Source organism: Catharus ustulatus, chromosome 3, assembly GCF_009819885.2.
Source record: "Catharus ustulatus isolate bCatUst1 chromosome 3, bCatUst1.pri.v2, whole genome shotgun sequence".
In the NCBI taxonomy this organism is placed as follows: Eukaryota; Metazoa; Chordata; class Aves; order Passeriformes; family Turdidae; genus Catharus; species Catharus ustulatus.
In genome coordinates, this window is record NC_046223.1 from 23,669,627 (window position 1) to 23,693,808 (window position 24,182).

A 24,182-nucleotide genomic window follows, 5' to 3' on the forward strand; every position below is an offset into this window, starting at 1 on the left:
TTCATCTCAACTCATTTCATATCTATCCATGCAGAGGAGTGTAAGCAGTCAAAGGTTGCAATGAGTTGGCTTCAGACAGTTTCCACATAGGCTCTGCAGAAATCAGAGCAGATTACCTCACCAATGGCCACCAGCTTCATCTTTGTGTTTCTTGAAGGGCAGGACAGATTCCATGGCCTGTAATAAACCAGCTGAGCCATGGCAAACAAAGCCACGACACAAAACTGTCTTATTGTACAACTTGAAAAGCACACCGTGAGAATGACTGTCCAGGACAGAGGCTGACAGCTTCTGAATAACCTAATTACTCAGCCCTTTGAGAACAGAATTAAAAGCTAGATTCAAAGGGGGCTGGAGGGATGTTAGTCCAGGTAACTCTGGTAGTGAGCAAAGAAAGGCCCCTTTCTTCATCATTTGACTCAACTGAGCCTCATCTTTTAAGTGCTGAGAAACCTCTCAGAAACCTTTTAATAGATCTCTGGCAGCCTGGTCCCAAGTGCTGTCCTTTCCAGAGGAAAGGCAGTTGTCAGTGCCAGGGAACAGGTCTTGTTGAACCAACCTTCAGGGCCAGTCCCACAAATCACTGCCTTTTCAGCCAAACCCTTCATCAATTTGTGCTGGTTTGGGCTGGGGTTGAGTTAGCTTTCCTCAAAGTGGCTGGTAAAGGGCTGTGTTTTGGATTTGCTTTCTGCACAGAACTGTAAATAAATCAAATTCTTCGACTCTGTGTGTGGATTGGCCTCTTGCACACTGGGTTACAGAAAGTGAAAGAAACTATTTTGGAACAACAACATCAGCCTGCCTGTGCTGGTGAAGAATTGCCATCTTTGGACAAATGTCATTATTTATCAATGTCATTATTAAATGACCTTGATTGTCAATGGATGTGCTGCACTCACCAGGAGCACAGGAGGGATTATTTTGGACAGTGCTGACATCCGCTTGTGCACATTATACACCACATTAGCTCACTGCATGTGCACTTCAATGCTTCAACTCAGCACTGAGGTCCTCTGTAGTACAGAGCTGAATTTCCACCCTGACTTTTCCAGGCAGGAATAATAACCCCTAGAGAAATGGGAAGTTATCTGGTAATGTTGTGATTGGAACTCCCCACATGGTGCTCCATTTAACTTGTTCCCACAGCACTCCATTTGTTTGCTTCCTCACCCTTTGTTGTGTGTCCAGAAATGATCTGAGCACAAAAATGCTCTCTCTATATGTTTATAGCAATAAAGCCAGTGCCAATCAGCACTTCAAAGCTGCCCTCTCCAGGCAGTGCACTTCACAAAGACAGACCTTCCTGCTAGATAACCCCAGGTCCAGCTCACAGGTTCACCAGTGCTGAGCAGACCTAGGAGGTTCCAAGCAACAGGTCTGATTCCACCCAGGAGATGCAGCATCCCATGTACACATTCCTATGGAATTCATATAACATGGTCATGCTGCCCCTTAGTCCACATCCTCAACTCAGAGGTTTTGACAATGGTCAACAAAATTTGGCAAAGAGATAAAGGTCTTGGAAGTACAAACCTCCCTAGGAGGTTTTGTGGGAGTTTGTGGACAGGCAGGTGGCACTGTCTCCATTCCCTCTCAAGGCCACCAAGATGAGTCATGCTGAGTCTGATGCCAGCAGCTATCCCAATATGATCTACCCAGACTAATCTTGCCTAAATGACAATCCAACAGGCTGGAGGAGGCACCATGGAAGAGAGATGGGGAATCACAGGGAGGTCACAGAAGAAAGCCAAAGTGCTGCAAAGGGCAGAGCCCAGATGGTGCATGGAGGAGCTGGTGGTACTATGACAGAGAGATCACAGAGATCAGGGAGACACACCAGGAGCTGGGAATGCAGCACTGGGAGTGCTGGGCTGTAATGGGAGCATCATAGGACATGGGTAGGAGATTAGGATTGCTGTGATGAGGAGATTATAAGTCCTAGGGGCAAAAAAGCATTATCGGTTGTGCTGCTTGTGAAATGTTGCATCATGTACTTTAAGGTGTGGTTGGGCACCAACAAAGAACCCAGCATGCGCTGGCACTCTTGGGTGACAAAGTACACAGCCCTGGCACAGCCAAAAGAGCGAATCCAAAGTCCATATGGGAGCACTGGACAAGGTAAGCCCAGTGTCCACACTGATGCAGAAATACAAAATACATGTGGGCACCTCACCTGGGCTGTGGTGCTGCACTGCCCATCTGCTGTGCTCGGGATGGGATGAACCCCAGCACGCCCAGTGATGGATCAGGATACCTTTGGGGGCTGAGGATACCTTTGGGGGCTGAGGAGGCTGGGACACTCAGCTGCTGTTCCCTGGCAGCCAGGGCAGCCCAGGTGAAAGAAGTGCAGCAGCCACGGGGACCTTGGAGCAGATGGAGAGGACAGTGGCCACGGGGAGGGCTCTGCTGCTCCTCAGCTCGAGAGGGACTGAGCAGGATGGGGAGTGCTCTGCCTGCACTGCAGGCTTTAACAGCCAGCCCAGGCACAGGCTGTGTGCACACCTAGCCTGGCTGCCTAGTGATACCTGGGGCAGCAGGGTTCAGCCACACTGCCCATACTGTCACTTTTCCATGTCTCACTGCACTTGGAAAGCATAGAGATGTGGCTCTACTTCCCCACATGTCGCTGCTGCTTCATGGTCATTGAGGCAGCTGAAGGTTTGTTCAGCCTCAGCACCTCCAGTGCTCTGCCATGGCAGGCTGGGCTCACCTGGGCCACTGCCCACAGGCACCACACAGCTGCCTCACACAGCTTGGGGACAGGGTACAAGGCATATTGCCTCATCCAGACACTGCAGACAAAACCCACTTATTTGGATTCTGCCACTTTGGTAGGACATGCTCCTCCAGACTCCTTGTCCTCAGTGCCATGCCTCAGAGGCACTCCAGTGCCTCATCACTTCTGCTTCCTCAGGGGACCCCACCCCAGTTTTCATCAGCAGACCCGAGCAGGGTAGTGGCACTGATCACTGATCTCCTGTGCTTGCACCAAGCAGCATCTCTCTGCTCACAGCACCAAGCATTTGGGGAGGTGGGTATCTGCTCCTACCCCAGAGTTCATCAGGACCATGATCCTCACTATGGTTTCTCATTGTTCTGTCATTCACAGTACTCAAAGGGGCATAAAAATCCACCAGCTCCTGGAGGAGGCACTTGGCACTCACTGCATGGCTGGGACACCACCCACTGTGCTCAGGGTTTATATGCCATGCCCCAAGAGATTCACACTGAAAAGCCAACCCCAGCAGGGAAAATGAACAGATGGATAACCACCTGCTGAAAAGGAAAATGTTGAGACAACTGGGTGCTATGGCAATTAATATCCTTTCTTTGATCTCAGTGGTATCTTTGTACTGCATATAGAAAGCAAAAAGAGGAGAACAATAAAGCTTTATGCTGAGCCAGTGACTTTCTAAATTCACTTTCCTGCTCTCTAATGGGAACAGACTATTGGGCCCCAGCCTGCATTAATGAAAAAACAAACAAAAGCAGAACTTCATAAGTGATGAAAGTTGCATTTATTTATTTGCTTTTGCCTCTTACGAGACTATCTATGCATTGCATAGGAGTCTGTTGGAAGCATGTCCAGTAAGTCTTTAGTCAATTTGTCTAAACTCTTATCATGATAAACAGCAGGAATAAGCAGCATTTCGTCTGCTTGGCCTCATCACCATCTCCTCGCTTGTTCCCATGTCACATTCTGGAAAAACTCAGAGCACTTTGCTCCAGACTACAGGAGATTCAGACCCTGTTAGTCCATGGCTAAAAACGAATTTCAGAAGAAAGTTCCTGGGAGAATGATCCAGCTGCAGCCCTCCAAAGACTGCTTCAATGAGCACATAGACCCTTCTCTTGGTTTTTTATCACTCCATGTACATTCTGCAAGGTAAAACGACATGGGGAGTCCTGCAAAGTGCAATCAGATCTGCTGTTTGTGGCATCCCAAGGAAAGCTGATGGCTGAAGGTAGGATGGAGATTGAGACCTACCACTTTCCACACTGCTGCAGACAATCTGAGCCATTCCTCTCTCTGACATGGAGGTCACCTAGGCTGTGTGTGGCCTCCAAAATTGATAACATGGCTGAAAAGAAAACTTGGCTTGCCACTAACTTTCTCAAAAACTAAATTTGGACTATGTCCTTCCTCCAATACATCCTTGGCCACTTCAGTCTCCTGTGTTACCTGTGGGAAGGCATGGTTTAGCCAGACACCCTGAGAGGGTTGCAGCAGTGTTCAGCCCACACACTGGTGTTGCTAGGGCCAACCTTTGTGGGGATAGAGGGCTTCACAGCATGCAGCCACGCAGCTCCCCCAAGCCATCCTGCCTTCCCCAGCCTCTCCAGGCCAGGTGTTAGCCTGGCAATGGAGGCAGAAATCCAAGCTTTCTGTTAAATCCCACTTTTAGGGTAAAGTTACAGAATGACTGCTGAGGATCAATATCAGAAATCACACTTCCTCCTCACTGCACAGCACTACCACCAGTCCTGAGGGAGCACCTTAAAGAGTTTCCTGTGCAGAGCAACAGCTTTATTTCCAGTGCCTGCTGCCTATTCCCAGCACTGACTGCAGGGACTGGGGCACAACTCGCACAGCCAAACCTGCAGCATTGGGAAAAGGGTGCTGCTTCTGACCCTTGTTATGTGTCAGGGATGCCAAGGCAGGGTGGGAGTGACACTGCATTTTCCTTTTCTGGAACTCCAGGTCACCTACTCCATGGCTTAGCTCCGGCGCCACAGGTCCAAGGAGAGGACAAAGCCAGTTTGTTTTGCCATGGGCCCCCTGCCAGCCTTGCCCTGCCCATGGCTGCTGCAATGCCAAGCTCTTCCTGGCCCAGGGAAAGCAAATCCATGCCTCTTTCACCAGCCTCAACCACCCTCCTGCACCACCAAAGGCAGCTCCAGGCCTGCTGCTGGAGGGAATACAGGGGGCTGTCCTTCCTCAGCACTGCCCTGCCCACACTGGAGCTGCAGGATGTGAGCGTGTGGAAGGTTTCTGCCACAGCAAAAGGGATTCGAACACTCAGGAATCATCCTACTGCAAGGCTAAGGCTGAACCAGAGCAATGCCACCCCTCTGCAGAGACAGGGATTTTGAGAAGACTGCTTAATATTTCCCCTTTTTGCAAAATCTGTGTTTCCATCCAATGCTAGGGATTCCACTGAGAAAAACAATTAGGTCAAAACTTTGCAAACATTTGGATGTTGCCTAACTTCTTACCTGGAGCATCTCCTCATGTACAGTAATTTCACGAATACAAGCCGCACCAATTTGACCAAAATTTTGGTGGAAACCCGGAAGTGCGGCTAATATTCCGGGGCGGCTAATACATTAACAAAATTCTAAAAGCTGCCAACACGGAAGTGAGAGCCCGTGGCAGCCCCAAGCCAAGCTGGAGCCCGGCCGGCCCCGGCAGAGGTGGGAAAGCCTGGCAGAGGTGGGGCCAGCAGTGTGGGGGCGGGCGGCAGAGCCTGAGCCAGCAGGGCGGGGGAGCCCGGGAGAACTGGGGCTAGCAGTGCAGGGGAGCATGGCAGAAGCAGGAAGGCCGGCGGGTGGGGCTGCCTGGCAGCGGGGGAAGCCCAGCAGAATCGGGGCCAGCAGCGTGGGGGAGCCCGGCGGTGCGGGGGCCTGCAGTGCCGGCCAGGGCGAGGAAACGCGGCGGCGGTGCAGACGGGAGGGGGCGGCCGGCGAGCCCGGCGGCGGCAGCCCGCCGGCAGGGCTAGGGAACGCGGCGCGGCGCGGCCGGCGAGCCGGGCGGCGGCGGGCAGGGCTAGGGAACGCGGCGCGGTCGGCGAGCCGGGCGGCGGCAGCCCGCCGGCAGGGCTAGGGAACGCGGCAGCGGGGCGGTGCTGACGGGAGAGGGGGGCCAGCGAGCCCGGCGGCGGCGGCAGTGGCTGGCCCGCCGGCAGGGCGACTACGTAAACAGCGCAGCGGCGAGGCGGCCGGTATGCCTGCCAGTGGCGGCAGAGGCTGGCCCGCCGATAGGGCGAGTACGTAAACAGCGCAGCGGCGAGGCGGCCGGTATGCCTGCCAGCGGCGGCAGTGGCTGGCCCGCCGGCAGGGCGAGTACGTAAACGCAGCGGCGAGGCGGTGCTGACGGGAGAGGGGGGCCAGCGAGCCCGGCGGCGGCGGCAGCACCACCCGGCCGGCCCCGTCAGCAACCATGAGCGGGCCGAGCCTTCCTGGCCCCGCCCCGAGCCAGTAAAGCCCGCTATGCCGCGATCCTGTTACTAATTGGCCAATTTGTGAAAGCTGCGCACGGATTCTCGCGACGAACGAAAGTGCGGCTAATATTCGGGGTGCGGCTTATCTATTGACAAAGACAGCAACATTGTTGAGGCACCGGAAGTGCGGCTTATAATCCGTGCGGCTTGTATTCGTGAAACTACTGTAATTTCATTTCCAACCAATACTGGGAGAGTTCCCAGCACACAGGCAGCAGGAAGCACATGTAAGGCTACCTGCTATCTATCACATGTTTGGCATCTCCAGTGACATGATTGATAAGCATGAAGTGAATCACACGAATATTCTGACTATTGCACACCTGTTCCCTAGCACCATCTGGAGGCAAACTCTGTTCTTCACCCCATTCAGTGGAAATGGTGCCTGTAGATCCAGGATTAGGAATGGCTCTAACTCCTCTGGATCAAACACTCAGCAAAGATTTAGGTGTTTGCTACTCAAAATACATGTTGTAATAGAAACAAATTGTGCAAGTTTGGTTTGTTGCAGGCTGAAAACTGTGTAGGAGCAGATGTTTAAACTTAATAACTACCTCTAGTCAAAAGGCAGAACAGAGCTGTTTGGATAAAGACAGCAAAAAAACCTCCAGACAATGTGGTTTAAAGAAACAGAGGAAGACAACATGGAGAAAAACAAAACTCTAGGACAGGGCATTGCTTCCATTGCAAGCTTTGGCCCCTTGAGCCCCCAGGGTGGTCATGAACTAAGTTAATGCCTGTGCACTTTCTTCATTGACTGGGTAAAACTCCCTTAGTGGCCCTGAGAACAGCTGGGTGCCATGTAAAACCCACCTCATTCAATTACTGGTTTGTAATCAACAAAGTTTTGATCAGTATTTTACAGGCCCATGTCCACACAGGTGCTGTGAGGGAGCACAGATTCAGTTTAGCACACTGGACAACATAGCTGAATCCACAGAGACCACCTCCTGTATCTCCTGATACTGAGCAGTCAGAAGAGTGAGTCCTTGAACTAAGACCAAACCCAGGCTTTTTTCTTTAACCACAATCCAAAGAAAAAAAAAATTATTTTAAAAATCCAAGAAAATCCTTCTCAAAGTAGCCAAGATCTTAGCAACTATTACTTTATACACGGGAAGAGCTGTAATTCCTTCCTTCCAACTGCATTTTGAAAAGATGGTGCTTCTGCACCACTCAGAGTCCAGTCAGTACAGAATACAGAGAATGTCCATCCAGTTGAGTCCCTTTAATGGCTCAGAAAGGAAGGTTTAGTCTGCCAGTTGTAACAGGAGCTCTCTGATCCTGACTGGGTCCACAACTTGTGACTTTCAGTCAGCAGAAATGAGGAGTGAAGGGGACATCAAGCACTGTACAGCAGCCATCTCCCAGACTAGGAGCACTTGGCAAGCAGTCTGAGAAACTAAACTGACAATTTTATGGTGCTCTTCTTCACAAATTATTTGTTCAGAGACATGAGAGATGCAAAGGAATGATGTGTCTTTATCACATTAAAGAGATTTATTATGATGCACACCAAAGGCCTTTGAGAAATTCCCTATTTTCATCCTATCCAGCTATATAACAATTCTTGCTTCTTGAACTTCCAACCACAAAACTCCACTTTAACACAAGATGGTTTTATTAATTTGTTTTATTAATTACACCACAAGTAATACTTTCTGCAACATGATATATTTCAGTTTCTGAATCTATATCCGAAGAAAGTGCTGAAGTTTGGGGAATACTTTTAGTGCATTCCGTGTAGTCACTTCTATAACTTCTTCAACTGGAATTCCTTTAATTTTGGCAATGTATTCAGCAGCAATGTAAATATTTTTGGGTTCATTTCTCACCTGAAAAACAAACAAATCAACCAAATTACAGAACCCTAGGGATCACAAGTGCTTCAGATTCAGTACTTTCTGACACAACTTCAGTCACATTGCAGCACATGTGAGGCAAAAAAATGACATGTATCCATTCCGCTAGGATTAAGTTCCCTTGGTAGCCTCTCTCCTCTCCCACAACCACACTTGGACTACTTCACTATCCTGTGCCAGCAGCTGACCTCCACAAGGTGTAGGTTTGGATACAAATACACAGAAGTCCCTCCCTCCCATCATTTACCTGTTTTTCAGGTCCCAGAGCAGGAGAATCAGTTTCCAAGCACATATTTTCCAGAGGCAGCTGTTTCACAAGCTTCTGCTTCTTGAACAAAATAAGACAGCCATTAAATGCTTTATACACTTAAACTTAGGGGGAAAAAACATGAAGGGAGGATGTTCCCTACATTTAAAGGCAACACCAAAAGACTTTGGTGCCACTGTTTACACTTTAGCAATGATTTCTGAATGGAAGCATAACATCGGGAGCTGCTCAAGAAGTCTCTTCAAATCAGGGTTCTCCTGTTTTCTAAATATCCAAAGTATTATTATATTGATGCTGAATTCATTGCTATTTATTAAATTATGCAGCTATATTGCAGGTATAGAGTTGCCAGTGCAATTCTAATTTGTTGTTTTCTGTGCATATAATATTGGTGTATCTTTTCCTCCTCTCTGCTTTACTTCTCAACCCGTTTGCTTTCCTTCCTCCTAAATACCTAACCTCATCCCCATTTATACCCACCCCTCATTCTCCCTCACCTAAAATCAAATCTTTTCCTCTCTTACATTTCCTAAGCTTATCACAGAAAGCAGTTCTATCACAAAAACTACTTGTTCTCTACATGTCACGCTCCTACTGTAAAAGAGTACAGTGACAGAATCTTCCGAAGAAGAGTTCACCGGAAACCACAATAAAATGAGAAAAAATCCCCCTTGTTTCTCAGGAACAGGAGGTGTTTTAGCCAGAATTCCCCCTCCAAAGTCCAGCTAAGGCAAAAGCCCCAGGCAGAAATTCAGCCAAAGTAAAAATGTGCAATGCACAGAGAAGCAGACCCCAGCTGGAACCAGGACAAAACTTTACCTGTTCACTCCTGATAATGGAAGGAGGAATGGAGAAGTAGTATCCAGCCTTCACCCCTTCCATGGCTACAGATGGCTTCCCATCAAAGGCATGCAGCAACACCTTGGTAGCACCTTGGAGAAACAAAGCAAACCACATCATCAGCAGGGTTACAGCAAGGCTGCCATGTCAGCTTCCAGTGGGACCTTGGTCCCACAGAGAATCAACACAGAAACTCTGCACTACTGCTCCTGAGTTAAACACACACAAACTGATAGGAGGACATGGCACAAATCCTGTTGGCAAAAGCCACGGCAGAGGAAATGCATTAAAAGCATACCTTGTTCCTTCAAGAGATTTATGGTTGGTCTTCCAGCTGAGCGGGAGTGAACATTCCTGCACAGCAAGGAGAGGCCCAGCATTAGGAAATTTAGCCAACTACCCTTTTTTTTTTGCAAATACAAACAAACCAACAGTATCTTGGGATGAAAAGAATTAACCTGTATTACAACTTTTATCAAGGAAATGTGTGTATGGGATGTATGCATGTATGAATCCTTTCAGCTACAGTGAAGATACAGGAACAACATAGCATGGACAGGGCACATAAGATGTCTGTACAGAAATGCAAATATAAGGAAAATTCTATAATTAAATCTCAAACTGGAGACTGACAGGACACTTATGCCACTTTAACCCATCTAAACAAAGTTCTGTGGGCACTTAATAACCATAAATGCTGGGAAGTATTTTGACATGTTACTGAGACATGGCAAATCCTCCTTCTAGTATAAAAAAAACCTACAACGGCAAATCCAGTCTTCTCGCCAGCTCAATCTGCTTGATCAAAACCTGTCTTTGTCCTTCCTTCTGTTCATCGGTGCTGGCAAATCTGGGAGTGAAATCCAGTCCAACCTACAGTACAAGAAGAGAAGGGAAAGAGTTTTACAGACTTAACACTTAACAAAACCATAATTAGATATACAAAGGCATAACAAGCATTTCAAAATATGTATACTAGAGACTGCAATTAAAATGAGCTCAGCTGCAGCTTAACTGCTAAAAAGAATGTATTCTCAACCATAAGCTTTTCAACTATGAAAGCATTTGTGGGCAGACAGCTACTAACAAGGGTATTTAACATTTTAGTCTGTAACAAGTTTTCTGTGGGTTTACATTCTATTGAATATTATGTCAGATTACAGTAGTTTCACGAATACAAGCCGCACGGATTATAAGCCGCACCCCCGGTGCCTCGACAATGTTGCTGTCTTTGTCAATAGATAAGCCGCACCCCGAATATTAGCCGCACTTTCGTTCGTCGCGAGAATCCGTGCGCAGCTTTCACAAATTGGCCAATTAGTAAGAGGATCGCGGCATAGCGGGCTTTACTGGCTCGGGGCGGGGCCAGGAAGGCTCGGCCCGCTCATGGTTGCCGACGGGGCCGGGTGGCCCAGCTCAGCGCCACGGCTCGGCGGGGCTGGGCGGGTGGTGCTGCCGCCGCCGCCGGGCTCGCTGGCCCCCCTCTCCCGTCAGCACCGCCCCGCTGCCGCGTTCGCTCGCCCGGCTGGCAGGGCTGCCGCCGCCGGGCTCACCGTCCGCCCCGCTGCCGCTTTCGCTCGCCCCGCGCCGCGCCTCGCGAGCGCCGCGCCCGCCCCGCGCCGCGCCCGCCCCGCGGCGCTTTCGCGGCTCGCGGTTCGCGGCTCGCGGCTCGCGGCTCGCGGCTCGCGGTTCGCGGCTCGCGGCTCGCGGCGGCGCTTTCGCGGTTCGCGGTTCGCGGCGGCGCTTTCGCGGCTCGCGGTTCGCGGCTCGCGGCGGCGCTTTCGCGGCTCGCGGTTCGCAGCTCGCGGCGGCGCTTTCGCGGTTCGCGGCTCGCGGCGGCGCTTTCGCGGCGAGCGGCGAGCGGCGGCGCTTTCGCGGCGAGCGGCGAGCGGCGGCGCTTTCGTGGCTCGCGGTTCGCGGCGAGCGGCAGCGCTTTCGCGGCTCGCGGTTCGCGGCGAGCGGCGGCGCTTTCGCGGCTCGCGGTTCGCGGCGGCGCGTTCGCGGCTCGCGGCGGCGCTTTCGCGGCTCGCGGCTCGCAGCGAGCGGCGGCGCTTTCGCGGCTCGCGGTTCGCGGCGAGCGGCGGCGCTTTCGCTCGCCGGGCGGCGCTTTCGCGAGCGCCGCTTTTGCTCGCCCCGCCGGCAGGGCTGCCGCCGCCGCCACCACGCTCGCCGGCCGCCCCCTCCCGTCTGCACCGCCGCCGCGTTTCCTCGCCCTGGCCGGCACTGCAGGCCCCCGCACCGCCGGGCTCCCCCACGCTGCTGGCCCCGATTATGCTGGGCTTCCCCCGCTGCCAGGCAGCCCCACCCGCCGGCCTTCCTGCTTCTGCCATGCTCCCCTGCACTGCTAGCCCCAGTTCTCCCGGGCTCCCCCGCCCTGCTGGCTCAGGCTCTGCCGCCCGCCCCCGACACTGCTGGCCCCACCTCTGCCAGGCTTTCCCACCTCTGTCGGTGCCGGCCGGGCTCCAGCTTGGCTTGGGGCTGCCGCGGGCTCTCACTTCCGTGTTGGCAGCTTTTAGAATTTTGTTAATAGATTAGCCGCCCCGGAATATTAGCCGCACTTCCGAGTTTCCACCAAAATTTTGGTCAAATTGGTGCGGCTTGTATTCGTGAAATTACTGTAAGTCTCAAACATGGATCTCCAGTATAAGTAAAATTTCTGACCTGAACACATAGCTTTAGTCCAATCTCTAGTAAAAATTACCCATTAGTTCTATGTGGTTTTTTAATATAACAGGTCCAGGCAAAATTTAAAGTTTGTCAAAGCAGTCCCATTCACATTCAGACGAAGAGAAGTCTTTCACATACAGTACAACATGGCAAATTTAGCTACAAAGCTCTGCCAAAACCTGCTTTTTTTGTAGCCAGTGTAGAACCAGATGTAAGTCCCTCTGGTACTAACACTCCACTCTAAAGCTTCAATTCATTTATAAACAAATGTAAGACAGCAGACAACAGATGGATACAGACAGATGAAGGATTTAAAAAAAGAATTGTACAAGTCAGTGTGGTGTATTGAAATCACAGCTCAGCCTGTGTCAGAGAAGAAGGCAGGAAGGATCAGCCTTTGGATATAGCATAAGTATGCAATCTTCCAATAACTCCAGCAGCATAAATTCCATCTATTTTTTAATAGCGGTAACAAAGGAAAAGAAGGAATCAAGCAAATCTATAAAGGAAAGCACATTAAGAGAACTACCAATCAGACTTAGACCCTGTTCAGACTGATAGCAATTCTTACCACATACAGCAAAACAAGCATTGACTCAATTTTTGTAATTCCAGTGACAGCAGCTGCTGGAGAGATTTAAACAAGTTATGAAATTCCACTCACTTCTCCAATCCCCACCAATTTGTCTTTGTAAAGTTCTATAAGAGGCAGCGCAGCATCCAGATCCTGCAAGAATAAAAGACACAACTCTCACTGCCCTTACAAGTGTAAAGGGTTATGAACACAGCATTATGAATAAATTAGTGTTTCCTTCACTGTTCTGAAACTCTGTGCTTGAGAACTTGCTGTTACTGTGAGCTGTGCAGTCAGATTTTAGAAGACTGAAGGATTTATCTTGACTTAATAACCATTCCATTACATACTACATTCTATATCTATCACTCTCTCTATATATAAATCTTTTTCTAAATACTCCTAAGCTAACTTCTCACAGTAGCTGCACAGGAAATAAAAACAAGGCCCATAAAGAGCTTGGTAACATTAAATGGCTGCAGACAGCTCCCTGAGATTTTTAGGATAAGAGCACAAACAGTTGCCTTCCAGTTCCCATGTTAACAAAGGAACATCTGCACATGCTGTTTGCCGTAAGCAAAGCACGCTTGGGATTTTAAAAACCACTTCACTGCAGTAATACAGCCAGATGACTCCAGTGAACAATTCTGCTTTAAGGACTAACAGGGACAAATGGATGTGCTTAGAGAGCCTGGGATTTGGTCCGCTGGGTCTCCTGCATTACAGAGTGCAGAAAAACCACTGGGCAGACCTGAAGGTAAATCAGGCAGACCGGAGCATCCTGTCGTCTGTCCTGAAAAGTCCCAGCAGTATTTCAGAGGCCGTGTTTTACCTCCAAAGTAACACTGCGCTGCTCCTCTGGAGAAACCTCCTGGACGGGGTGAACTCCCAGGCATGGCAAGACAAACCCCGGGAATCTAGGCACGGAACAGACAGCGAGAGTGGGAAAAACCACAGAGAACGCCAAGAGCCCACAGAGAGCCCAAGTTTAAAGGCAAGAAGGGCCGGCCTGCCTGAGGAGGGCAGCGCATCCCCCGTCAATCCCCAAGGCGGGGACACGGGATCCCCGCGGGCCTCGCACCTCTCCGACAGCTCCACGACGCTCCGGAACTCGCCCGCCTGCTCCGACACCACCACGAGCGCCGACACGGCCGCCTGCGGCACACAGAGACCCGCGGCTCGCTGAGACCGCCGGGGCCGGGGGGCCGCGGGGAGAGGGTCCCCTCAGGCCGGCCCCGCCTCACCTGCTCCGCCGCCCGCACCACGGCCGCCACGTCCTGCAAGAGACACGCACCGCCTCAGCGCCGGGGCCGCGCCCGGGGCTCCCCCCGGCCCGCCGCGCCTCACCCGCTGGAAGCAGGGCGCGGCCAGGTGGCAGTGACAGTCCACGGGCCCCGCCATGCCGCGCCCGGCGGGAAGGCACCGGGCGGCCGCGGGTTCCGCTTCCGGGCCGGCATTTTCCCCGCGTCCCAGGCGGGAAATGGCGGCGCCGCCAGCGGCGGGGCCGGGCGCGGGGCCGGGGGAGGCGCGGCGGGACCCGCGGGTGCGCTGCTGCTCGCGGCGCGGGCTGGGCGCGGTGCTGGAGCTGTGCGCGCCCTTCGTGCGGGCCCTGGCGCAGGGACAGCCCGGCGGGGCCGCCGCCGAGGCCGAGGCGCTCTGGGTGAGCGGGGAGCGGGAGCGTCCCGTGCCGGCGGGGGCCCGGCGGGCAGCGCTCGGTGTCCGCGCTGAGGGGGCGGCTTGTGCGGGGTGGCACCCGGGCGGGGCGGTGAGGCGGGACGGGCTCCGGCTGCGGGAGGAATGGATGGATCCATGGACGGATGGGTTCATGGATGGATGGATTTGTGGATGAATGGGTTGTCAGCCTGTGCCGTGCCTTGCAGAACTTCGAGACAGCGGTGCGGGAGAACGTCACCATCAACGGGCAGGCCTGGGAGGAGGCCCCGGAGGAGTCGCAGCTGCAGAGCGGTAGGCGGCCGCTGCCATTCGCTTCCTGCTTGGTTTGGTTTGGTTTTGTTTTGTCCAGAGGTGAAAGGGGGCCGACTCAAAGGGGAGGTTCTGACTTGATGTAAGGAAGTAAAAACTTACTCTTAGGATAACAGAGCATTGGAAAGGGCTGCCCGGAGCTTGTCTCCAGCACTGGAGGCAAACATCTGGAAACATCTGGAGAAGCGTTCTGTTTAGGAATGGGCGTGGTCCTTGCTGTGAGCAGGAGGCTCTGGAGCGCCCTTCCCACCTGGGTGCTGGGGACAGTGACCAAGATCTGTCAAAACACCCTAGGAGACTGTTGTGCTATTTAATATACAGGTTAAGTGTTGAAAACTATTGCTATATATGTAATTGAAACAATATATTTGTAATTACCGTGTTTTGAATAATAGTAGTGGAGATTCTTGGTAATCTGGTGTCCAAAGAAAATTTCAGTGCGGTTCTTTCACCCACTTATGTTGGCATTAGGTGCTCTTTGCCTGCAGCTTGATGCCTTTTGAAGTTACACAGAGCTGGGAATACAGATACATTGAGTTAACCATGGAGCTGTTGAATCAAAAACATTGTTTTTTGGCTGGGGGCTCTGAGCAGTGTGATTTAGTTGAAGATACTTGCTGATTGCAAGGGGCTTGGACCTTTAAAGGCCCCTTCCAACCCAGACTATTCTCTGATTCAGGTGTAGTTCTAGAATGATAAAACTCCAGCTACTTTGACTACAAGGTCAAAAATGCATTGATCTCAAAATGCAAAACTGAGATACTGTCATCAGCCCACAGCTGGCATAAAGCAGGTCTAAGGACTTTAGATATTGGATGACACAAGGATATTGTGCTTTTTAATTTGATAAGGATTTATTCATGTGCCTATCTATGAGTCACCAAGAGATCTGGCATTTTGTGCTTTCCATGTTTATGTTGACCAGTGGCTTAAGTCTTTCCTGTCTATGTTTAAATGGTTTCATGGTGATCTTAAAACAAACAACCAAAACAAGCCCACAGACTCTTAAAACATTGACTTTTCCTTTCTGAGTTTTGCAATCACTTGATTCTGCACAGAGTGACCCAGAGAGGGTGCTCAAAATCCATTCTTTACCACTAGATTGAAAACATTGCATGGCTTGCGAGTTATACTCAACACATTAGTGGGAACAGTGAATTTAAATGTTGAACTGCTTATTTGTGCCCTGTGTGATATAAAATCAGTTAGGCTTCCAATTATTGTTTGTAAATCACACAGATAAGCCATTTTTCTCCTTAAAAGATTGCCATTGCTTCATAAGACTTTCTTCACAGATTCAGAGTTCATAGAGAAATAAATTTTTTTATTTTTTTGCCTGGATGGTTCTCTACCTCCCTCCCCCCTCCAGATCATTTACTTCAAAAAAACTGGACAACATCAGGTTATGCTCCAGTCTCTATACTACCTTAGCAAGGAGATTCAAGACCTACGTTTATCTCTATGTTGATAATAGTGCACAGTCTTTTTATTTGAGATCTAAAGCTTCTTTTTCTTGATAAGTTTGTCTCAAAAAAAATGGTCTGAGAACTCCACAGTAACTATATATGTTTGTCACTTTCAGATTCCAATATTAAAATTCTGGAGGATCAATTTGATGAATTAATAGTAGAGACAGCAACTAGGCGTAAACAGTGGCCTAAAAAAATCCTGGTGCATGCTATCCAAACCATGAAAGCAGAGCAAGAGATGTTGGTGAGTAACCTAAGACTTTCAGAAAAAACTTTGCATTAAGAAATCAGTCATCCAGTGTTGACTTTAAGCTCCTTCCCATGGTTGCTTTTGATTCTTTATCATAAAATGAAATTGCTTTTATTTATTAACTGGTTCTGCAGTAACTAAGGGTTCAACATAGTAAGTTTACTAACTGCTAAGGGTTGTTACAAAGCCTTGTGAATGTGTCTGAACTGGGTCTGTGGCACAATGAAACTGGAGCAGATTGCTTCAGCCTGGTGACTCAGGTTATACAAATCAGTAGGCACCTGTTTATCTTCCGAGTTCCTGAAGTCCTTGCCCAGGGGCTGGTTGAGGTACTAAATGTTACACTACATACTGATAGATAGTATCACGTGCAGTGTAACCATAAAGAAATGTCAGTGGCTTGCTAAGCACTTTTTTGGAGCTAGTAGCTGCATGGAGTAATGACTTCCAGTAAAGCATGGAAAAAAAGGCAGTGTGGATTAATGAATCAGCACAGTAAATTCTGTGGGATTTTTGACACACAGTGTAAATTAATTACTACCATTAAACAACCTAGTTGTGTCCTCAGCTACTAGAAAATTCTTCCCTGAAGTTATGTTAGGCCTGGCTTTTGCTTACTTCCTGATTAATTAGGATTCCTTTGGCAAAAACCAAGAGGCTTAGGCAAAGTCAAACGTTGGCACAAGTTGCCCAGTGAAATGGTGGAGTCTTCATCCTCTGAGAGATTCACAAAGATACTCAAAAGCTGACTGGATGAGGCTCTGAGCAACCTGCCCTAGTTGACCCAGCTTTCAGGAGGGTGTTTAGAGATCCTTTCCAGCCTCAGCTATTCTGTACTAAGGCAGACAGGGATTTTTTTAGAAAGTTGTGTAGGAGCCTGCATTGCATTTCTGAGGACTAAAATTGACAAATGTTAACTCCCTAGGTTAACCAGGCAGAGATAATTTATGATAAGAAAAAGTGCTGCATGGGTACACTTCTGTCTTACACCTGAGACATTTTCTAACATACATTGCCTTTTGTGATATATCTTGTTTTGTCTGTATATCAAGTATGTAAAAAAACCAAACAAAATCAACTAAAAAAATGCTATTGCATAACACCAAGATTTAAGAAGACCTTTTAATCTTTCTGCTACCTGAATCCCACTAAGTGGATTAGTTATTTGGAATGCCACTCATTCTGCTTTTTTGTCTCTTGCTGATCTCTTCAAAATTTACACCACCACAGCTAGGTAATTATTTTAATGAAAGTTGTCGGCAAAAGTTTAGTTTATCTCTGTAAGAATATGTAGAAATATATGTAAGAAATATGGAGAGCTTAGTTTATCTCTGTAAGTGGTGCCTTTTTTCATCTCTCAGCTGTTTCTGCAAGGGTACCAGTGGGTTCTTTGGTTTTGTTGAGGATTTCTTGCATTCTTTCATGACCATAGCTAGTTGAGTGATGCTTTCTGAGGCATAAAGAGCAGCCATGAAGATGTGATTTATCTGGAGAGAACCACTCATTTATTGTGGTGATATCCTTGTAATTGCCAAAGCAAGAGATCATCCTATGGGTTTTCAGTCAATATTCTCTGTAGAGTTTGAGGCTAATGCAAACTTGCTTAGAAGTTGTGTGAACTGTGAAAAAATTTCTCTGACAAAATTACACCAAGGAATAATTAGCTTTCCCCTACTTGTTTTTGCTTGAAGAAGGTTAGAGGGACAGCTCCTGAAGTGGAGAATACTAACTTCTGTTCCCTTGGCCTTGCTTTGTTTCCTTCTTCCCCATTAGCTGCTTCTAATTCCACTGTTAATATAACTAAGTATGGGTTGTATTCAGTTATTATTAGTTTACTTCATGACATTTAATTGATGTGAGGTCACAAGACTCACAGTTTGTGAAGCAGAGTGTTCTTAGTTCTATGTAAGTAATAGCAGGCCTAGAGTGTAGTTAAGTTTTCTTTAGAATTACTTACTTTTCCTTAGATTTTTGTCTTAATGTACCCTTTGCTGGAGTTTGTGGCTCTGTGAAAGCGTGCTGTTTCTGTGAATGGCTCCTGAGAAGCCAGAGCAGCTCTTTTTCCTCAGTTGTGCAGCAGGTGGCAATGCTTGTTCCAAAATGCCTGGATGTCAGTTCTCATGGTTTAATAATTAGAATTCTGCAAACTAAAGCAGATTCTGGAGATGTGTTTACAGTAACTGTGTAAACCAGAATGCTTGTTTTCAGTAACTAAGTATCTATAAACGGTACCTCTGATATATTCTTGATCTAAGTAATTCCACCACCATCTCCATTGTTCTGACTGCTATATGTGTATTAGATATCTATTAAACCAAGGAAGTATTTCACAGTTTTTCTTTCTTTTTTGAATGTGCAGAAGCTTTACCAGCCTGTGGTAAAACCAGCAGAGATAAAACCTCCGCCTTCTCAAGGTAAAGATTTTGTGGGGGTGGGCAGCTGTACTGAGGAAATACCACCTCACTTACTGTCTAGCTGTAAATGTTTAAGAAGTTTTCTTTCTTTAAACTTGTTTAAAATTGATTGTTTAAATAATTAACTAAAAAGCTAGAAGTTTGTCATAAGTGAATGTATCACTGCCTGAGTTTTATTGTGTCTATTTCTCTTGTTCTGGGTGCTGCCTGCAGTTAGGCACTGTACTTAAAGGCAGAAAGCTGGCAAAGGCTTCTCTGTGTGTACACTGGGGAGAAATTGTCACACAGCTACTCCCAGAAGGCTTCCTTACTTCTTTCCTTCATCACTGGTGGAAGCCAGATAGGGAACTAGATGGATCACTGACATTATACTTCGTCTGTTCTTGTGTTCCTTTTACACAAGTAGTAGAAATGCTTCAACCTCTCTTCCTAATCAGTCAGTTCCTTCAGGGAGTTGAAAGCTTTGTGTAGGACTCAGTGGTGGCAGTGTTGACTCTCCTAGCTTGCCAAGTAGGACACAGATTTCCTCCTGCCTGTGTCACTTGTGAGGGTTGATGAAGGAGCAGAGCTGCAAACAACGTTGTAAGTTTGCTGCATGCTTTGGAAAGCTGCCTTGTACAGACTTCTTGGAACAAGGTGGTGGGTGACTGGGATGTGCTCCCTTGAGGCTGGCCTTAATAAATGGGAAGTTTTGTATTGCTTGTTGAGTATTGAAAAATGACAGAATTCAGCAGTGCAGTTCTAATTTGAAAAGTTAGAACCCTCACTATGAATTGCTGCACATGATGTAAAGCTGGTGCAACAAGCAGTGGTGCTCAGAGTTTGAGGAGCTGAGCTGAATCTTCCAGCTCTCACCCTGCTGATCTGACTTCATTCTAAATGTAATTTCCTCTTTGTAGATGGGAGACATGGCTTCCAGCAGTGCCAGCCTGTGCAGCAAAGCAGCCAGTAGGAGCAGTACAGTGTGTCACTTTCCGTCTGAGTTCCTTTTGGTTTCTAGTGTCCAAATCCAGGCTTTTCTGATGTCAGTCAACTACTTGAAAGTTAGTAGCAACTTGCGCTGATATTGTGGTTTTGGGTTTGGTAACAGCAGAGTTGTAGCAAAGATACCATGGAGTTTGTGCAGAATTTTGGTATTATGTAGTCTTTGGGAAGTTTATGTATCCCATTTTAGCAAGTACAGTGGCCAGAAACCAAAAATGTTTAGATTACTCAATGCCTTTCATTTCCTTGTTTCATTTCCCTATGTTTTGGAAAGCCTTGAACACTGAGGAATATAATGCCATCTATGTCAAGCCAAACACTTGCAGGCAAATTTCATTTAACTCTGTGTCAGTCTTTCTGTATAACAATCCTAATAATTATTTCTACTTTTTCTTAACTCTGTCCTTACCATTTCATAAGGTCACCAACCTCCTCATCCAAATACTTTATTGTAAAAATGCTTAATTGTAGACATATCCTTCTTTTAGAGATTGCCCTTCCACAGGGCAATGGGTTTAAAGAGGTTGCTTCTGGACTGCTTATTCTTCCAAACTGAACGATGGTGCATTTTAGTGTCTGTGTTCATGTAGGGATCATGTGTTCCTAAACCAGCTCTGAACAATTCAACAAGCACCATCTCTTGGTGGTTACCATGTTTCAGCAGGAAATCACTGTAACCCTGAGCTAGAATGCAGTGACTGACTTCAAAATACCTCCAGCAGCCCTAATAAGATTGACTTCAAAACAGAATGCTGTGTTTAACCCTAACGGGGCTTAGGGGTGTGTGCACCACCTGACACCATGTCCTACTGCAGGCACTGGTGAAACCCTACAGATAACTAATCAGTAGTGGAGGTGAGGGTCCTTACTTCCCATGCTAGTCTGCTCTTTTTCAGTTTTGTGGATGGAGAGCATGCAAAACAGTTTCGTAATGCCTAGAGTTTGAATACGGAATTAAACTATTGGTGATCTTATCATATTGCTACTGCAGTAGAGTATAGGCTGTATTCCCCCTGGTATTCTGCACCTGCTGCCTGCTTCAGTATTCCTGAAAGCTGGGGGTTTATTTTCTTTCCTTATTAGCAGAGCAGAATTAATTCAGTTCATGTTATTTATGCTTGATTCTTTTTGTGGTAAGTTCAGCCAGAAGAAAAAAAAAGTAGCCTTTATTGTAAAAGCCAACTCGTTGGAGACGTAGCATGATTTATTTGCCTTCCTTAAAATGTTCTCCTCGGTGGTGTTTATTCTCTGTGTTCTGTGTGGTTTTTATCAAATGTAATAAGAACTTAAAAGTTTTGAAAACGAATCTTTTTGTTTAATTATTTCTTTACAACTGTTCTCTTATTTCAAATACTGGCTTTGTGTTTTCTAGGTAAGAACTTTGGGGCTTTCTGTAGCTGAGACTGCTAGCCTCTACTGCAGTTTCAGTGATAAAGAATAATGCTAGGAAGATAAACCATGCCAGCTGTCATCCTTAGTGTTACAGTGAAAGGGATGTGCTGCAGGTTTAGGTTTTATACAGGGACTTTACTGTTTTTCTGTCCCTGGTCTGATAGAGTAATGGGAGAAGGAGTTGTGTTTCTGAAGTTGATTTGGGCTGTGTTTGTCCGTAGATGCTTACATCGCAGATCTGAAGCAGGCGGCAGAAGTGGCAGCCAAACAGATCAGCGAAGCAATGCAGGTGAGACCTCTGTGTGCTCCAAGAGAAATATGTTTTTATCTTCTTGATCAGGTAATATGTCACAAAACAGGAGTTCTAACTCATCTTCCTGATAGTTTGGTAGAAAAAAGCCTGTGTGTGTACGTACGCGGCAGGTAAAGCATTGTGTTTGTAAAGCATTCCCCCTCATGTGGTGGTAAGGGAGATTACCCTGTGGCTGTAGGAAATTCTCTTACTGAGATTTTCGAACTTGCAGCTTCTGAAAAGCAAAACATCTCTGAAGACCTATATGACTTCATCTGGAGTATGACATTTGTTACTTCAGTACCTGCTTAGGCATCAGCTCTGGTGTTCCTGTGATACTACCCTGAGCTTAGCGATGTCATGAGGGAACACCTCAACTTGGCATACTCTTTGCATGGTTTCTGAGTGCAGACACCTCACTATTGGGGTGGCAGCTCTGCGTTTGCAGTCCTCACCTGCCATCCTGAGCGTTGTCTCTGCAGACACTGAAGCTTTTGTGCCTGTCAGAATCTCATTAGCATATCTCATGCCTTATAACCATTGCTTTTCCCATGTAACTTGAGATACTTGTGTTTGTTTTTGCAGTCTATTCCAGCACTCATAGAAAAAGCTGAAGGTTTTTCCCAAGCATTAACTTTGCAACCAACCTTGGAACTCTGCAAGCTGCGGCAAGAAGTCTTTTCTGGTTGCAAGGCGAAGGAGGAAAACAATGTCCAAACTTTAGTACCACCAGGAGAAGTCACACCAACAGGAACTGTTTGCAGTAAAACTCCTTATGTTTTGCTGAAAAAAAGAAAAGTTGCAGATTCCCCTGAGAGAAAGCGCTACCCACTGCGGCGGAGGAAGATCTCTCTCAGCACATGAATTTCTCATTTTGTGTTTTCACGTTGGAATCTCCGCTCTACTTTTGTTCCATATGTTCCATCTTTTTTCTTGGAACTCATCTCCCCTCAGTGCTGTACGTGGGAGCTTCTTTAATTAGTCTTTGACCTCTTAAATATTTCTACTTTTGCTGTCATGCTGGTGGTATATGAAAGCCTACATGTGCCAGTAGCATCCAATATCCCGCAAGTGTATTTGCCATGTAGCTCATTTTTTGCTCTTATATTGCAGTTTTTAGCTTGAGTCCTTGTGCGTCTCAGAGTTCATGTGCATGCTTTATGTATGTGGGCAGTCTTTTATGAAACCACCAACTGCTCATTTACATTCAGCATGTCTCTAAAGAGGTTGGAGAATGTCTCCATTCTGGAGTTCTCCTAATGCACTTTCATTAATTACTGAGGCAGGTGGCTTTTGTTTTAATTAATTAATTGACACTGCAGCATATTGAAATCAGCAGATTTGATGCAATGAGTTTTAAGGAAGTTCATGCACACATGTGACATTAGTCCCCGCTCTTCTACCTTTTCTGAATGTAGGTCATCTAGGCTTATTTATAGTCTTGTTTGTTGAAACTCAGATTTTTAATAATTGTATGGATTTGCTTGCAGTGTGCTCTTCTGAACAGAAATTCAACCATCAGCATCTTAGGGTCTGATATTTCAATTCATGTAATGCAATTATGCAGCCTGGGGTTTTTCCTGGACAGTATTTCTACCCATGAAAGGATCTTGACTTGGGTTGTGTTTGCATTTGGGTTGACTAAACTTTAAAGATCAGTACAGGCTACCAGTAAATGGTATTCACTTGAGCTAGCTTTTGTTTCCTTTACTCATTAGTACCTAGAAGATTGCAAATTAGTACTAAATTGAGCATTGTGCCTTAACCATTTATAACTTTTTCTAGTTTATGGTTGCATGTGCCTGCAGTAAATACTTCTGTATGTAACATATTTCTTACTCAGTAAATGGAGGGGGTTTTAGAAGCTTTATTAATGACATGTTTTGTGCTAAGACAGGTCCAACCTAATGTCTAAGAGACTGAGAATTCTCAAGAAAACAGATTTTGCCATCATTTATTTTGCATAAGTGAGCATCTGTACTGAGACTTTGTATATGTAATCATATGTAAATATTTTTCCTGTCCTTGTACATACAAATGTGTGTTTTTATATGAAGTAAATTAAATCAATTAAGGAAGATCAAAGCTTCAGATAGTATTGTCAGTTCTAATCCTGGAATAGATGGTGGCTGAGCAGTGAGCGTACTTGAGAGGACATCTGTGTTAAATTCTGGCTTGAGTAACTGAAGTAGTTCCATTTACTGCCTTTGAACTCACAAGTGTTATTAATCTCAGGGCTACAAAGCTTCTCGTGTAAGAGGACAGGATGTGAGGGCCTGGAGCTGCAGGGCTGTGGAACGTGTGGCTCACACAGCTTCTCACACAGCCACTTGCTATTTTGAGTGCCCGTGCTCTGTGCAGCATTGAAAATCCCCACTACGGCTTCCTTCGTACAGATCCTGGGTGTTGCTAGGCTAAGGTGAGCAAGATTTTGCATGGCAAGTGTTACAGCATTTGGCCATTTCCTCTGTTAGTAGGAAGATTCTCTGCTCTTCTCTGCAAACTGTAGGCTAGTACAGAAAACAGCTAGGAATAGGTATCTCTTTGATGAAGTTCTGTTTTAGTTCTTATGGACAAATGCCATAAGAAATAAAAAGGGAAAGCACTGTGGTTTAAGACTTACTAAATAAATGGAGTCACACTACAGTGCATGTTTCTATTTAGAGACTGAGGGATAGTTGGCCTGCACAGGATTTCAAGTGGGAATGGATGCCCCGAGTTAGAGCAGTCAATCTTTGTTCCATAGCCCTTGTTGCAACTGCAGTGGGATGGAATAAGAAAAATGCACCTGGAAATGCTGACCAAGTGGATTGTGTAAAAAAAAAGATAAAGCAATCAGGATTCCAAGTACAGTGTATAAACTAGGAATTTAAAAATCTGATGGCTGCTTTTGACCAAGCAGCACTGGAAGGAGAACCTCCCTTTAAATGCAAGTTCTATGATGACCTAATCTCAACACTAGGATG

General features: G+C 47.1%; 2 protein-coding genes across 4 annotated transcripts; one reads left to right on the forward strand and one right to left on the reverse strand.

The window, feature by feature from the left end:
• Positions 1–7,836: 7,836 nt before the first annotated feature.
• Positions 7,837–14,378, reverse strand: TATDN3 (TatD DNase domain containing 3). 3 transcript variants are annotated; one of them, XM_033055807.2, is made up of 10 exons: positions 14,306–14,378; positions 13,677–13,709; positions 13,514–13,587; positions 13,265–13,349; positions 12,523–12,585; positions 9,955–10,064; positions 9,490–9,545; positions 9,171–9,283; positions 8,331–8,411; positions 7,837–8,056 (listed from the first exon to the last, which is right to left on the reverse strand). In XM_033055807.2, exons 1-10 carry the CDS (start codon positions 14,345–14,347, stop codon positions 7,913–7,915), a joined length of 801 nt encoding a protein of 266 aa, XP_032911698.1. In that variant the 5' UTR covers positions 14,348–14,378; the 3' UTR covers positions 7,837–7,912. The 3 variants fall into 3 exon arrangements, with proteins under 3 accessions (XP_032911698.1, XP_032911696.1, XP_032911697.1); XM_033055805.2 differs by lacking the exon at positions 14,306–14,378 and adding an exon at positions 13,780–13,851; XM_033055806.2 differs by lacking the exon at positions 14,306–14,378 and adding an exon at positions 13,780–13,848 and having other exon boundaries at positions 8,331–8,408.
• On the forward strand, positions 13,913–23,307 carry NSL1 (NSL1 component of MIS12 kinetochore complex). Its single transcript, XM_033053781.1, has 6 exons — positions 13,913–14,092; positions 14,313–14,397; positions 15,998–16,128; positions 18,494–18,548; positions 21,146–21,213; positions 21,802–23,307. The coding sequence occupies exons 1-6, from the start codon at positions 13,913–13,915 to the stop codon at positions 22,078–22,080; spliced, it is 798 nt and encodes a 265-aa protein (XP_032909672.1). The 3' UTR covers positions 22,081–23,307.
• Positions 23,308–24,182: the final 875 nt, after the last annotated feature.